The sequence below is a fragment of the Paroedura picta genome, chromosome 15 (assembly GCF_049243985.1).
Source record: "Paroedura picta isolate Pp20150507F chromosome 15, Ppicta_v3.0, whole genome shotgun sequence".
Classification (NCBI taxonomy): domain Eukaryota; kingdom Metazoa; phylum Chordata; class Lepidosauria; order Squamata; family Gekkonidae; genus Paroedura; species Paroedura picta.
The window spans coordinates 13323199-13340158 of NC_135383.1; the positions used below are offsets into that span (position 1 = coordinate 13323199).

General features: G+C 47.4%; 1 protein-coding gene across 6 annotated transcripts in view; it reads right to left on the minus strand.

The window, feature by feature from the left end:
• Positions 1-16960, minus strand: part of COL26A1 (collagen type XXVI alpha 1 chain) — a 106611-nt gene that overhangs the window by 78252 nt on the left and 11399 nt on the right. For 5 of the 6 annotated variants that reach the window (XM_077311444.1, XM_077311445.1, XM_077311443.1 and 2 more), the window contains exons 2-3: positions 10350-10472; positions 2476-2579 (exon numbers count right to left, since the gene is read on the minus strand). In XM_077311444.1, coding sequence (XP_077167559.1) covers positions 2476-2579; positions 10350-10472 — 227 coding nt within the window. The remainder of the gene's footprint in view (positions 1-2475; positions 2580-10349; positions 10473-16960) is intronic. The other variant, XM_077311441.1, reaches the window with a different exon arrangement.

The window sequence follows — 16960 nt, forward strand, 5'->3', positions numbered from 1 at the left end:
CAGATACACAAGACCCAAAGATAATGATCTTCTAAATATCCATGCTTTTTACATTCCTGATGTGAAAGCCATATCTTCACCATTGTGTATAATAAGGATGATCTGGCATGTCTCTCTCCTGCTGCTGACCTGGCGGGGAATCGCTTTTTTTGTTTCATTCTGCTAATTTAACCCACAGCTGTTTATCATGGCGTCATTGTCTCATTCTTGATGCCAGCTTCTTCCCATCATCATACATTTTTTAATGTTTTAATGTTACTTGTGCATCAATAATTTAGCAAGGTGCTTTACATGTATAACATCCTTATAAAATTACATTAAATGGTGCCTAGAAATACCCTATAAGGCGAGCAAGGGATACAAATCAATCCACAAAACAAACATTGAAAAGTACAACCCGGCAAATTGGCAAAAAGATATAAGCAAACATATAAAAGGAACAGACAATATGCTCACCCCGGGAAGAACAGAGCAATCCTGTTCAGAGCTAATAGCACTGAAGTGAGTGATCTTAGATTGGAGTAACGTTTCATAAGATTGCATTGTAAGTGTCATGAGCAGGCAGAGGTTTGAGAACGTTATTGCTGATTTTTAAAAAAATTATATTTATATGCATAAGTAGACACTTATTTCTGCATGCAGTCCAATAGGCCATTTTCAAACAGGCCTTGTAAGCAAGTGGTTGCTAATGGATTTTTCTCTTGTCATTTCAAACAGTTCTGTTTTAGTTAACAGCTGCTAGTGGAATTTATTTACCTGTTAATACAAACACACTTCCATTGGGTTAGCAAAGCTTGGTTGAGCCACTTCTGAGGGAAATGTCTTCCTTCCATTTTCTGTCCCTCTGCGAAACCTCTGAAGCACTGCGTGTTGTTTTAAATGGCCATATGGCTTCCTAAAATGCTGCTCCCCCCCCCCATGCCCCTTTTCGCCCCACAATGTTCTGCAGCTCAAGGCCTCTCAATGGGGCTGCTATAGCAGTGAATTGCTATATGGGTTTAACACTATAGCACTCAACTTGCAATGTTTTTTTTAAAAAAACCTCCAAGAAACCTTTTTTTAAAAAAAACCTCCAAGAAAGTTTGCACAGTGGAAAAAAGCGGCCAAGGAAGGGGAGAGTGGTAATGTTTGAAACGGTCATAACACTTCAGAGACAGCTCATTAACATAAATTCGCTGTATAAAATCCCCATTCTCCATATTGCACGGGTAGTCAACCTGTGGTCCTCCAGATGTTCATGAACTACAATTCCATGAGCCCCTGCCAACGTTTGCTATATTGCATTGCTCAAAATCAGGCCAACAACGAATAACATCCGTTTTAGAATGGTAATGTGTAAAACTGCAGATACGTATCTTTCAGGTAAGCATGGCTGATTCCAGATATGATATCCCTTGAGCCAAACAGTCAGCCACTTCCAATGCTTGAACATTTAGAAGCAAGGCTGATTCCAATAACAAACCCTACACCGGTGGTCCCCAACCTATTTTGAACTTATGGAATTCTGTCCCGATATGGTGGATGCAGACGCAAATGGCTGCTGCTACTTACCTTCAGTCACACAGTGAAGATCTTTGTGCTGTACTGGGCAGCTGCTGTCAAGTCAACGTGGCTGTTTTTTTCATTTGCACAGAGAATCATACCTTTCTTCCTTTTTTCCTTTTTTCCTTTTTTCCTTCCTTCCTTCCTTCCTTCCTTCCTTCCTTCCTTCCTTCCTTCCTTCCTTCCTTCCTTCCTTCCTTCCTTCCTTCCTTCCTTCCTTCCTTCCTTCCTTCCTCTTTGCTTTCTTTCTTTCTTTCTTTCTTTCTTTCTTTCTTTCTTTCTTTCTTTCTTTCTTCTAGCCATTTATCTATCTGCCTACCTACCTACCTACCCACCCACCTATTTATTTATTGGATGTGTTACCCGCCACTCCCAGACAAGCTGGCTCGCAGCGGGTGGCAGATTAAAACACCACAATTAAAAAAAACCCCTACTTAAAACAATTAATTTACAGTCATAAAAACAGACCCCAAGCAGTGAAGAAAGTATCACCCCACTCCCAACCCCACTCAACAGACCTCAGCCATCTGGCATTATGAGGTCTTAATGTAAATGGAGGTAGGTCAATATTCCAGCTATTTCGAGGAGGGGCCGCGATTGCCCTTGCCCTGACCTCAACCCAATACCTCTAGTGGCCAATCCAAAGCTTTAGCGGCCAAAGGCCCAACCTGTCCTTGCCCACTTCCTAAAAACACTCGGTGGGCACCAGAAAAGATTTCTGTGGGCATCATCTGTGGGCGGTATATAAATCAAATGAATAAATAAATCATGACGTGACATGACCTCCATGGGCACCATGCTGAGGACTCCTATCCTATCCCAATTGTTAATAATGAACAGATGAAACGGTAAAAGTAGCTGTAAGCATCACACCCTGAAAAACCGAGTCATGGCAACTCGGAGCATGCATCCAGTGTAGCCCAAGGGACTAACCTTCCTCACAGCTGCTTCCGGTGAAGCCAGGACAGCATCGCCATTCGAGGGCAGTCACCATTCTGTAGGAGATCTTGTATGTGGGTCTGATGAGGGTCCTGTAACTAACACAAGCAAAACATCAGGTGGACCAAACCTGGGCTGCTCTACAGCATGAATAGGCTGTGGCTCACTGGCAGAGGATCTGCCTGGCATGCAGAAGGCCCAATCCCTGCCATCTCCAGTTAAAAGGCTCAGGTGGGAAGAGATGCAAAAGAACCTCTACTTGAGGCCTTGGAGAGCTGCTGCTGGTCCTAATAGACAATATTGACTTTGATGGGTCAAGGGTCTGATACAGTCTAGGGCAGCTTCATGCCATTTTCCTTTGGAGAGTCACAGTCATGGATATTTGCAGCTTTACACAAAAAGACAACTGGGAGCCATTGAATAGGAGGGCTAGATTTATGACATAGGCGGTTGTCTCTGGTCTCCTGCCAGGCTGCCAAGTCAGCATTATCACCAATTCCCTGTAGCACAGTAAAAAGCTGGGGAATGGAGATATGGTAACCAAGGGCTACAGACTAATTGCCCCAGCCCCTAGCAAGCACGTACATGCTACAACACAGTTCTCAGAAATGTATTTTTCAAAGCCTTCATTAGATAGAGAGCAGAGATTTGGGGCATTGCTGAAAATAGATGAAAAAGTAGATTTTGGCTGGCCTGGCTGACTCCCTTCTTCCCAGCTGCAGTCCAGGGTGCTGTACCCGCAAAAGTCCAGGGTGTCCTGGACAAACTATGACTTCAGCAAAAAGAAAACAAAGCAAGCCATCCAACCGATTGGATGAGAGCCAAGAGAAAGGTCTGGGATCAACATTTTACTTACTGGGCATTCAAAACAAACCATGTAAAACCAAAAATGGGTAAATGCTTCCCCAAGCCCTCCGTGTCCCTCCATCACAGCTGTATAACACCGGAGTCAACTGACATGAAGCCGAGACAGAGGCCAGCACATTCCTTCTGCCTACTGTGGCATTACAGTGCCATCCTAAATAGTTACACCCTTCTTAAGTCATTGACCTCAAGGGTTTTAGAAATGGCACAGAGTGGTAAGGCAGCAGACATGCAGTCTGAAAGCTCTGCCCATGAGGCTGGAAGTTCAATCCCAGCAGCCGGCTCAAGGTTGACTCAGCCTTCCATCCTTCCGAGGTCGGTAAAATGAGTACCCAGCTTGCTGGGGGGTAAATGGTAATGACTGGGGAAGGGAATGGCAAACCACCCCGTATTGAGTCTGCCATGAAAACGCTAGAGGGCATCACCCCAAGGGTCAGACATGACCCAGTGCTTGTACAGGGAATACCTTTACCTTTACCTTTAACTCTGTTTAGGATTACACTGTGATTAGGAACTATGGTCTGTACTGCTCTGCATAGTTTACTGTAAGGAGGATCCTAGGATGTAATTTTTGCACCGGGCAATGTGTCATGATAAGACTTACGCTATGCTTCAGTTCTATCTTTTCTGTTTATGGTGGGTTCCAGACTTCTACAATCCAACCACATTGCTTATCATATGTCCCATTTTGTCTTTACTTGACTCACTGAGTCCCCGCGAGAAAGGCTGGCTGCAAATAATGTAAATAAATAAAGAGGCAAACAAACACAGAGCCCTACTATTTCGGGAGGACTGAGCTATACTTTCTTGGAAATTACTTCAGACTTTCTCCATTTACCATTGAGAAACCCCTGAAACGTTCTTCAGGCTTGGTGCAATCATATATTGAGAAGCAGACTGGGGACACATCCCACCCGGGTATCCTCCCCGTCCCACTCACTCCTGGCCCATCGTTGGCCATTATGAGGGGGAGAGGTCAACAGGACCATATATGGCCATATCACTAATAAATGTTTTACCATTTTTAAAAAATATATACAAAATTCATTAACTCCCACCCATTCGGGAAACCTTTCCAGCGCTGTCGAGAAACCCTGGTTGAGAAAGCATAGCTTGAGAGTAGGGTTGGGTGCTTCAGCGTGCCTCGGCCGCTTTGGTGATGGTGGAAGCTCGACCCGGCCAGCGCTGCAGCACAGAGGGGAGGGGTGCCACCAATGCCGGCACACCAGCTGGCACCCGCATATAGGCACAGGGTTCTGCACCTACATGTGGGCACCGGCTGGCGCACCGGTGCCACCCCTCCCCTCCATGCCACGGTGCTGGCTGTCTTAGGCTTCCGAGATCATCGAAGCAGCCGAGATACACTGAAACACCCAACCCTACTTTAGGGCTTAAAACTGTTAGAAGTGAAGGACTTTTCGCTGTCTCTCAAGACTTCAAAGGGGGGCTTTAAGAGAGTCTGAGAGATAGCTAGGCCTGGACACTGGTATCCCTTCCCTCTACTACTCTGATGATATTCCTATGGTGTGCAGATTGCTACTCTTCAGGAAACTGCCTTCCTTCTGTCCTGACCATCTTCTCTCCACACTCTGCCAGATTTCTCCGTCCCAGCACCAAGAAAGCAGGACACACCTCCTGCATCTCTATCCATCTTACTTAGCCAGACTAGATGAGAATTCTATCTCTATCCTGCCTAGAATGGAACTCCTTGCCATAAAGGACTCATATTAGTTTGCAAAGATAAAAGAGGCTCTGATTATTATTTTTGTTTCTTACCAGCACACACACACACACACACACAGGAAGGCTTCTGCTGTGGTGCATGCCTGGAGCACTCTACCAGCCAAAAAATTCCAATAAAACAAACTGCATACAGTTCTCCATTCCATGACATGGAGGTACGTCTTTATGCATTTACATACGAATTCTTAAAGGAGTGTTTCTGATACGCATCGATTCAAAATGCATAACTCCCCCCCCCCCATCGATACTTTGCATTGAAGTTTTGTTTTATAATTCAGGACTTTCAAGAGCAGAAGCAGGTCAGGGAGACAAGCAAATAATTGCGGGGACCAAGTTTGGATCAGGTCAAGGAAAAGCAGAGAACGGGGACCCAGCGAGACCACACAGGAAGTGTCTCTTTCCTGCATGTTTAAGATATTTCCCCCGCAATGTTTAGCATTTTTGCAGAACTGTGTTTCAGATTAGGATCAAAGTTGCTTCCATTCTGCAAGATAAGAAGTCTGGTGTTTATCTTCCCCTCCCATCTGGTTTGTTTCGCCAACAGAACACACTGGAGATGGTTGTGGTGGGGGGTGGGAGACAGGACACACTTCCAATTCCATTTTTGGAGGAGAGTTAGAAATGTGGAACAATAATTCCGCTCTGTTCCTTAGCAACGTGGGTTTACAGCATTGATATCAAATCATCCCTAAACCGAAGGTGGTGTACAAAAGGGAAGGATGCTTAGGGTTGATCCTGCGTTGAGCAGGGGGTTGGACTAGATGGCCTGTACGGCCCCTTCCAACTCTATGATTCTATGAAGAAGTTCACCCAAGCATTGACTGGATACAGATCTGCTTTGTTTCAGCAAGGGTGTTGTGTTATGCACTTCTAGAGCATCAGTGCTCAGATTCCGACACCTTAAAGTTGCTCATTTGGATCTAAGTCTTGCCCTGACTTGTTAGCAGCCATGCCAGAGAGCCCCCTTCCAATGGACAGTTGGCAAACCATGCATGGAAGGAGAATCCCTGACTCTACCAGGATTCTTTTTCATACTTGGGCCTGGTTTGACAGCACACTAAAAGCGAGTGGGGCTGGGGAAAATCCAGATCCCATTTCATGTGTGGCACAGGATTCCCCTGAAGCTAGCTTTCTCAACTCTGGATTTTCTTGACAACCCTGGAAGGGTTTCCCAAATGGGTGGGTTTATAATTTTTCCGAAGTGGACAAGTTGCTGGGGTCGGTCAGGGCGACCACCTGCCCCCTTGATCCCTGTCCCTCTTGGCTTCTCAAGGGGAGCGGAGAGGGGATAGGAGGCCAACTCAGGGATATTATCAACCTTTCCCTGAGTTCCGGGGAATTCCCCGAGCGGCTGAAGGAGGCAGTGGTTCGCCCTCTCCTGAAAAAATCAACGCTGGACCCGCAGGACCCTGCCAACTACCGCCCGGTGTCGCATCTAGCGTTCCTGGGCAAGGTGGTGGAAAGGGCTGCGGCGGACCAGCTCCTAGCTTTCTTGGATGAAACTTCGGCACTCGATCCATATCAGTCTGGCTTCCGTCCTGGCCACGGGGTGGAGACGGTGTTGGTCGCTCTGCTGGATGATCTCCGTCGCCAGCTGGATAGAGGCGGGTCAGCCGTGCTGGTCCTTCTGGATCTGTCGGCTGCTTTCGACACCGTGGACCATGAGATATTGGGCCACCGCCTCGCCGGTACGGGGATACGGGGTACAGCCTTGCGCTGGATACGCTCCTTCCTCCAGAACCGGACCCAGAGGGTTGCAGTGGGGGATGAGCTCTCGCGCCCTTATGGACTCCCTTGTGGGGTCCCACAGGGCGCGGTTCTCTCCCCCACACTATTTAACATCTTCATGCGCCCTCTGGCCCAGCTGGTACGGAGTTTTGGGTTGGGCTGCCATCAGTACGCTGATGACACCCAGCTCTATCTCCTCATGGACGGCCACCCAGACTCCCCCCCAGAACCATTCGCCAGATGTTTGGAAGCAGTGACAGAATGGTTTGAGCAGAGTCGCCTGAAACTCAACCCCTCCAAGACGGAGGTCCTGTGGCTGGGAAGTAGGGGGCGGGAACAGGAAGCGCATTTACCCACCCTGGCAGGGGCGCATCTTACCATCGCGTCCCAGGCTAGAAACTTGGGTGTGACCATTGATGCCTCCCTGACTATGGAGGCGCAGGTCAGGAAAGTAGCCGGCCAGGCATTTTTCCATCTTCGCCAAGCCCGGCTACTAGCGCCCTACCTGTCCCCCGAACACCTGGCCACTGTGATCCATGCAACGGTCACCTCCAGATTAGATTTCTGTAACTCGCTCTACGCGGGCCTACCCCTGTCTCTGATCCGGAAACTCCAGCTGGTACAAAATGCAGCCGCTAGGGTCCTCACCGGCACACCTTGGAGGGCCCACATCCAGCCTGTGCTGAGGCAGCTGCACTGGTTACCAATTGCTGTCCGGATCCGGTTCAAGGTTCTGGTTCTAACCTTTAAGGCTTTACGCGGGCTGGGACCCACATACCTGAGGGACCGCCTAGTGCCCTATGCCCCCCGCAGGGCTCTGCGCTCTGCGAGTGAGAATCTTCTGGTCGTTCCCGGCCCTAGGGAAGCACGCCTAGCCTCGACCAGGGCCAGGGCCTTTTCGGTCCTGGCCCCCACCTGGTGGAATGAGCTCCCGGGTGAGCTGCGGGCCCTGCGGGACCCTTTAACGTTCCGCAGGGCCTGCAAGACGGAGCTCTTCCGCCAGGTCTATGGTTGAGGCTGGGGCTGCCGGGGTACATCGACTGCTCTCCCTCGGGCTTCCTGAACATCGTTGACCTCCTTCTCCTCCACCCCCCCTTCTTTAGGAATGGGGGTAGGAAGGGGATCTTATTATTGTGCTGCCATGTTGTGACATTTTAAAGTCTTTTAATGGGAGTTTTAATGGGTTTTTTAGGACATTGTAACCCGCCGCGAGCCATTTGGGAGTGGCGGGAAATAAATCGAAATAATAATAATAATAATAATAATAAGTGGGGATTCTTCGGCAGGGAGGCCAGCAATTCCTCAATGTTAATTTCCTGGCCTCAACTGTAGGTCTGGCAGAGAAGCTCTGTCTTATAGGACCACCGGAACTGCAGACGGTCCTGATCTCACCAGAGAGAGCATTCTAACAGGCCAGTTTTGCTTCTTTCAGTCCAGGACCCTGAGCAAGTGGTTGAAGTGAGCATTATTTCCCACTGATGTCCCTCCCCTCCTCAAATCCCTCCCTCCTCAGGCTTCTCAGGCTCCACCCCTCAAAATTCCCGAGTAAACCCTAACTTGGAAAGCCCAGATTTCATGTAAATAGAAGTTTTTTTTCCTCTCAGAACGAGGGGGTGGGGTTTCACAAATGAAATAACCACCATCCCTGAAAACATTTTAATCCTTCTGTAGAAGCACAACACCCTACTTCTGCAATAAAGGTAAAGGTATCCCCTGTGCAAGCACCGGGTCATGTCTGACCCTTGGGGTGACGCCCTCTAGTGTTTTCATGGCAGACTCAATACGGGCTGGTTTGCCAGTGCCTTCCCCAGTCATTACCGTTTACCCCCCAGCAGCAATCTGGGTCCTCATTTTACCAACCTCGGAAGGATGGAAGGCTGAGTCAACCTTGAGTCGGCTGCTGAGATCGAACTCCCAGCCTCATGGGCAGAGCTTTCAGGCTGCATGTCTGCTGCCTTACCACTCTGCACCACCAGAGGCTCTTACTTCTGCAGTAGAGATACCAAATATTTGAAACACTGACAGTGTGTGGGCCAAAAATGCTTTTCTTTTTTTACAACGCCAAAGAGCACAATGTTGTTCTTGTGCATCCTAGCAAAAACGAAATATTAAAATGTTTCACACAACTGAGTTCTCCTCCACAGTAAAAACTCCTTGCTTAAGGGAAAGTAGCAAAACAGACAGAGGGGGCTGAGTGGAGCGGAGGTTGAAGGGAAGATATGTGAAAAAAATACTTTGTATTTTGAAAAAAACATTCTGAAGGTCAAATTTTGCTCTGATAAGTCTAAAGGCAAACTCTCCCTGCCTGAAGAGAAGGATACAAAATCCCAACCCACATTTGGAGAGTCTGAAAGGAAAAAGAGATGTGTACTGTAGAGCTGGGCTGGCAATGTATGGAGTTTGGCTCAACCTCCCTTCTATATATAACATTTTGCCTTTCTCACCAAATGCTGTGGGGATTTAAAACTCTATTCAGATGATTAAGTGAGACATGTTTATAGGCAGATTGGGGAGGGGGAGATTCCTTAATTGTAAATAGAGAACTTTCCCCCCTTAGTGCAACGTAGGATAATTTTTTTTAAAGGGCTTCTGTTGTATATCTGGATTGCGCCACAAACTGAGGAGCCAAACTCTGAAATACTTTGAATTGCAGGGAAGCAGAAGGAGGGGAAGAGTTGTTTTTTATACTTTGCTTTTCTCTCCCCTAAGCGGGTTACAATCTCCTCCCCTTCCTCTCCCCACAACAGGCACCCTTTGAGGAAGGTGGGGTTGAGAGAGTTCTGACAGAAGAAGAAGAAGAGTTGATTCTTATATGCCGCTTTTCCTTTACCTGAAGGAGTCTCAAAGCAGCTTCTGTTCAATGAAGCCGTCTTATCCTGAGCCAGACTTTGGTCTATCTAAGTCTACTCTGACCAGCAGTGGCTGTCCATGCTGTTTGGCTGAAGCCCTTCTCATTGCCCCCTTCCTGATCCTTTAAAGCAGGGGTAGTCAAACTGCGGACCTCCAGATGTCCATGGACTACAATTTCCAGGAGCCCCTGCCAGCATTCGCTGGCAGGGGCTCCTGGGAATTGTAGTCCATGGACATCTGGAGGGCCGCAGTTTGACTACCCCTGCTTTAAACTGAAGATTCTGCAGACTGCACCCGGAGCCTTGTGGATTCCGAGCACATAATCCAGCACTGAGGCTACGAGGAACAACTAAACAGCTAGCAGTGCAAATATCCTCCATTCAGTTCTTTTTAAAAAAACAGCAACCACCATCTAACGATCCTTCACACCGGGGGCTGAACACACACTAGGAAATCTTTAATCCATGCTCTCTGGTGGTGGCCGGAGGAAAGAGCTGGGACAAAGATGGATTAGGAACCCCGCCAAGTGCCAGGGCCTGCTTTCAATCGGCCACATCCAGACTGCTTTCCTCAGTCCCCCAGAGAGCCACGGGGTGGATTCCTCAGCACTGTCTGTCCCCTGGAGAGAACCGCTCATTCCCCAGCTGGTTGCAGTCAGGCAAAATGGTCAAGCGGGCTTTTACCTCACTAAGTTGGCGCAAGGTCCCGGCCACCGGCAGCTTTGATAAACCCTTTGGATCACCGTCTCAGAGCCATTCTGCACCTGGCAGGAAACCGTCCGGGTGACCGTGTAGTGACACCAGTGCCTGCGGAGGGGGAGAGAAGAGTGGGAGGTTAGCAAAAGCTGAATGGGTTGTCACGGCAAAAACCCACCCATCAATCCTACTCATAAAGCCAAGAGAGTGTTCTGGAGACTGGGCAGCGTGATATAGTGGTTAAGAGCAGTGCCTTCTACTCTGGAGAACCATATCAGAGTCCAGCGACACCTTTAAGACCACAAAAGATTTATTCAAGGCATGAGCTTTCGAGTGCAAGCACTAAGCTCACACCTTGAATAAATCTTTGTTGGCCTTAAAGGTGCCACTGGAGTCTGAGTTTGTTTTGTTGAGCTGCTTCAGGCCAACACGGCTACCCACTTGAATCTGGAGAAGCATGTTTGATTCCCCACTCCTCCTCCACATGCAGCCTTCTGGGTGTCCTTGAGCCAGTAATGGTTTTCTCAGAACTCTCTCACCCTCACCTCCCTCACAGGGTGTCTGTTGTGGGGAGAGGAAGGGAAGGCCCCTTTGAGAGCCCCTTTGAGAGTCCTTCCAGGAGTGAAAAGTGGGATATAAAAACCAACTCTACTTCTTCATTACCCCAAACATAGTTGAATATCACAAATGCCCAGATATTGAGTCAGGCCATTGGTTCATCTAAAGTTCAGTATTCTCTGCTCTGATTGGCACCAGTTCTCCAAAGATCTTTTCCAGTACCCTCTGCCTGAGATCCTTTAACTGGACACAACAACAAAAATTGTATTTACACCTTGAATAAAACTTTTGTTGGTCTTAAAGATGCCACTGGACTCAAACTTTGTTCTGCTCCTTCAGACCAACACGGTGCCCCACCAGAACCTGCGCGGTAAGTTAACCTGAGGGGAAAATGACCGCCCTGAAGTCTTGGTGCAAGTTTCCATGGCTAAATAAAATCAGATTCCAGTAGCACCTTTAAGACCATCAAAGATTTATTCAAGGCGTGAGCTTTCGAGTGCAAGCTCGAGTTCAAAACTGGGCCTTCCAGATCCTAGCCCTATGCTCTAACCACTACACCATAATGACTCTCCTGAGTTGTACTTTTCCTCAGAAAAGCTAATAAGGTGTAGCAGGCAGCATCTGGAAACGGAAATTTTGAATGCTATAACAACAGCCGTGTGCTTGGCTAGCCAAAGGAAATTCTCTAGTGAAAAGACAAGAGATTTTGGGACAGACCTAATCCACACTGTGTCTGGTCAGCTGGAACAGTCATTTCACAGAGAAAATTTGAGTGGCCAGGTGTTTGCTCCCAAATTAGGCCAAAGTGGAAGGGAAAACCTTCTGAGGAAGAGAACATGGAACCCTGCCTAGTTGTGAGTGAAAATCAGGGGTGTGTTTCCTCAGAGGTGTGTATGTGTATGAAGAAAGCTCTGGTTACTTCAGAAGGTAGTGAACCATTAAATTGTTATATATGTAGATATATGTTCATGCAATAGAGTTTAGGTATCTGAGCTTATGCCAGGACCTGGCTCCTTGGTCCTCAACTGCGATTCGCTAGAATGTTTCAACTAGCCAATCGGCAGAGTGTGTTTAGCAGCCCATCATAAGGGGGCGTTAACAACCAATAGGGTGTTTAAGGGGGCGTGGCCTGAAGCAGTTGGATATGTATATAAAGCCTGTGCGTTCTCATTGTTGTTCAGTTTTCCTCTTTGGTAGTAAAAGTTCTATTTGTGTTGGAGCTGAAGTGTCTGTGTCCTGCCTGAACCCACAGATTTGATAAAAATCAAATGTGTTTTAGGAAAAGCACAAATAAGAAAACTCCCTATTAAAATAAGAGCATCAAACAAAAATAAGAACTCAACAGTCTAGTGATTCCTCAACTACATCCATCCTTCCCTCTTTGTAAATAAAATATTTTGTTTGTTTGAAAAAGTGCCTCAATGCTGTTAAGACAAAGCAGTTGGAATGAAAAGGTGGTTCAATGCCTTCCCAGAACCTCCCAGGGCTGAATGAAGCCAAAAATATCTCCTAGTGACAGGGGGGCAACAGGGAACTTCGTTTTGGATGGGAAATTTACCTCAGTGTGGTGAAGGGTACAGAGTAATCCGTCATAGATGCCAGTTATGAAAACAGCAAAACAGGGCCCACCGTAGACGATGGTGTTCCCATGAAGACACCCAATCTATGCCAGTTCCCCATATAGCTGTAACTATGTTTGAAACAACAGTGGGGAGATCCATTCAGTGGGGAGATTCCCCCTTGACAAGAAAATTTACCGCGACCCTTAGAGCAGCTATCATTTTCATGCCAAGAAACCATGAGAAAGGAAGAGGTGGGAAATAGGTTAAGCAGGCCTAAAGTCTAGAAAACAGAGTTAAAAGGGGGGGGGAGACAAACTCTGTTTACATTACCCTATGCAGTTAAACCTGGCATTCCAGGATCAAGGATTTCCTAGCAATAAAACATTATTAAAGGCTTTCCCATTTCTGTCGGATGCACCCTATAATCTTTATGGGAGTGACATGGCTTTGACCACATGGAGCTGTAATTTTAAAAGCAGGAATGGAAGGGGGAGGGGGGGACAGTCTTTGAAGCCCAGGGTGGGGAGGGGCAGAACAAATGGCACATCACACAAGGAAAGAGGCTCTTGGTGAAATGGCCAGGCTGAAATGGCCAGGAAGGAGGAGTTGGTGCACCGGATTCCAAGTTCTCCAGGTGCCCCTGATGACCGAAGACAGCCCCAAAATTCCAATAAATCACTGCCTCTGTGGGCAGTAATGGGTTTAAATTACAAGTACAACAATATAGGCTAGATATCAGGGAAAAAATGTTCACAGTCAGAGTAGTTCAGCAGTGGAATAGGCTGACTAGGGAGGTGGTGAGCTCCCCCTCACTGGCAGTCTTCAAGCAAAGGTTGGATACACACTTTTCTTGGATGCTAGGGTGCTTTGGGCTGATCCTGCGTTGAGCAGGGGGTTGGACTAGATGGCCTGTATGGCCCATTCCAACTCTATGATTCTGTGGTTCAACTGTACATTGCAATTTGTTCTGTTCATTTAGACCCATGAAACAGTGCTCACTAACCACTTGTGGTTCTTGGACAGGCCCTCTGAGGCTGTTCTGACCACAGTTCCTCAAAGGGGCACCCATCCCTTTGCTTCAAGAAAGGTGGCAAAGACATTGCAGGGGAAGCAAGCTAGTACCGAGGGGCAGGGAGTGGGGGTTGGGGACCCTCTGAAAATATAGCTCATCTCTTTGCAGAGTGGACTTTGTGGCATTGTACCCCATTAAAGTCCCTCCCCTCCCCAAATCCATCTTCCTCCAGCTCCACCTCCAAAAGCTCCATAGGTATTTCCCAGACCTTAAGGCTAAGGTTTCCAGGACCATCAGCGCTGCCAGCAGGGGGAGCACTTTCCAGGAGCAATGCAACATGCCGACATCACCCGGAAGTGATATCAGCATGACGGAGATGTCAGGAGTGACTGTCTGGCTTTTGGACAAAACTCAATGGTAGAATTTGCTTCCGACCTTAGAATTTTGCCCCCAAACTATCATCCCCATCCACCCCAATTATTCCGACCACTTCTGGGTGATATCAGCTTGTCATCTTAAAATGCAGCCTCAGTGGTGTAGAATGGCATATATTCCACCCTCCAAAGCTTCCATTTCCCCCAGTCTGGAGATGAGCCATAATTCTGAAGTATCCCCAAATCCCAGCCTGGAATTGGCACCCCTAACCAGAGAGGAAGTTCAACAGAGAAGTGATGCCAGAGTCCACAATCTGAAGCTTCTGTTTTCTCCAGGGGACTCGATCTCTGCAGTCTGGAAACAAGCTGTAGTTCCGGGAGGACTCTATAGTCAAGAGTGGTTTAACTTCTGATACAATCTCTCTGCTAAAAAGCAGACGATTCTCTCTCACTTTAGACGGAGTCGAGGAGTTTGAACAGCCCTTCCTAACATACAGTGTGTGTGTGTGTGTGGGGGGGGGGGAATAAAAGAGTTCCCCAAATGTATAATTTTCCTAACTGGATAATTCAGTTAGATATCAATATTTGCAGACTGTGAAACATTTTCCATTTTAAGCACCTCCAAAGGCATTCCAACACATCAGAGGAAGGCAAACGAGGGAGGAGGAAAATCTTTCCTCAAAAGCATATTTTAACACTGGTTAATTGAGTTTCAGGCAATTGTTTAAGCCCAGGGTATAAACAGACGGGGTACAGCTTGGAAAGGAAAGTCTGACTTCTGTCAAACTGCAACCCGCTTTCTTGTGATTCCCTCCAGGGACGTCACTGAATTCTGCCGTTTCGCTATTTTTCTTTTTCACAGTACCTAATAATAATAATAAAGTGGGTGGTTCGCGTCAATCAGGAAAGCAAAACTATGGCCTCCTGCAGGCAAGGCTGGCGTTCTTTTATGCTGCAGGGACTTCCCCGGTATGCAGAAAAAAACATGCCTCCATGAATTCACTAGAAGGAGACACAAACACACACACACAATAGGGTTGCCAGGTCTTCCCTGGCCACTAGCAAGGAATAAGTGGTTAGGTTGCTAGATTGTGGTTAACCTCCTGGAGGTTCAGGAGAAGCATCTACGGAAAATATCAGTTTTTCTCCTGTGGAACTGGTCAGTGCAGTCCGGAGATGAACTGTGATTCCGGGTGATCTCCAGGTCACACCTGGAGGCTGGCATGCTTAACACACATACAGATGAGTTTGGCTGCCAACCTCCTGGTAGCACTGGGAACTCTCCCACTGCTAAAAACTGTTCTCCAGCCTTCAGCGATCAGTTCCCCTGGAGAGGATGGCTGCTTTGAAGGATGGATTCTATCCCGCCCCTTCCAAAACCTTGCCCTCTCCAGGCTCCACCTGCCAACCCGTATTTCCCAACCCGTAGCTGATAACCCTACGAGGACTGGGCATGCTTCTTAAGAGCATGTGGGAGGGGGAGGAGAGTGACATGGGGACCACTGGACTCCTCAAACCTTGGATTATAGAATCCAGGAGGGGGTAGATTTGGGTTGGGTGGTAATTTATCCTTTATCTCATGAACGCACAAAGCTGTCCTGGTCTACTGATTTCACTTGTGTTGTTCTTTGACCTGCAGGGTGTCCCTCAAGTCTCAGGCTTGAAGTCTTTCCCACCACCGCTATCTGATCCCTTTAACCAGAGGTGCTAGATGTTATGTATGTCGTTTCAACAGTGCTAATTCTAACCACTATGCAAGTGAAGGATCGTAAATCAGCCAATCATTGACACTTATAGAATGGACTCATGGGCCACTGACAGAAACTCCCATTAAGAAGACTTGCAGGTTCCTATATGCCGCTTTTCTCTACCAGAAGGAGTCTCAAAGCGGTTTATAATCGCCTTCCCTTTCCTCTCCCCACAACAGACACTGGTAGAATTGGAGTTAATAAAGAGCTGATTGTTTTTGAAGAGCTAGAACCTGGGATTGCCCATATGCCAAGCGGGTGCCTGACCACTGAGCTATGCCTCCCATCTCTACCCCACTCCACCTTGGAGGGCATTACAAACTTCCCACATGGTCTAATAGCAAGCCTTTTTTGGGCTGAGTGGCAATTTGATGAAGCAGCGAAACCATGTTGGTTTCACTGGTGATTGTATACGTTTTTGTGGCTGCAAAACTCAAAAGTTCAACTGATATCTTTGTCTGCTTCTAGCTTTTTGCTTCTCCTTTCCTTTTTTATCTTTTCTAAACTTTTGTTTAAAGAATTCTAATAAAAATATCGTTACATACAAAAAAAGACAGCAGAAAAACGGAGCTACCTCCAGTCAAGGTATGTAACTCTCTAGAGATGCAGGAAAATACTACTTTATAAAGTGGGTGTGATCCTGCCTTAGGGTTACCTACAGGTCTAAATGTCTAGCCTGATGCTCATATGTCTGTCCTGCTGCTACAACTCATGTCTGGGCATCTCTTTCTGCCCTTCATCCCACACCACATATCATTTTATGAATCTCTATCGCACATACACACCCTGCATCATCTTCCCCACAAAAAACCAACCAGAAAAACCTCAAACTCTTAATTTCTTTCCTCTCAGGGATCGCAGGGGTAGTCAACCTGTGGTCCTCCAGATGTTCATGGACTACAATTCCCATGAGCCCCTGACAGCGTTTGCTGGCAGGGGCTCATGGGCATTGTAGTCCATGAACATCTGGCGGACCACAGGTTGACTACCCCTGGTTGTAGGTACAAGCGACAGTGAAGAGGAGCTAAAGCACTTGGAAAAACAACTGTGAGGTTTCCCCCAAATCGTGGCTCCTTCTCTCTGTTTTCCCAAGAATGACAATCCTAGAAAGTCGATCATTTATCTTGGGGCCAAGCCAGCTCAATGCGAATTTCAGCCCAGGATTCTGCACTTCCCCACAAAGGAAATAAACACTAAGACAAATGTGACACAGCACCGAGCCATCAGTCAAAGACACTGAACTTGGCAGCGACAAAAAGGAAGAAAAGTGGGGAGAAGAAGACACCTGTCCTGGCAATGCCGGTGCCCCAAAGAGGGTTGCCAACCTCCAGCTTACGTCTGGAGA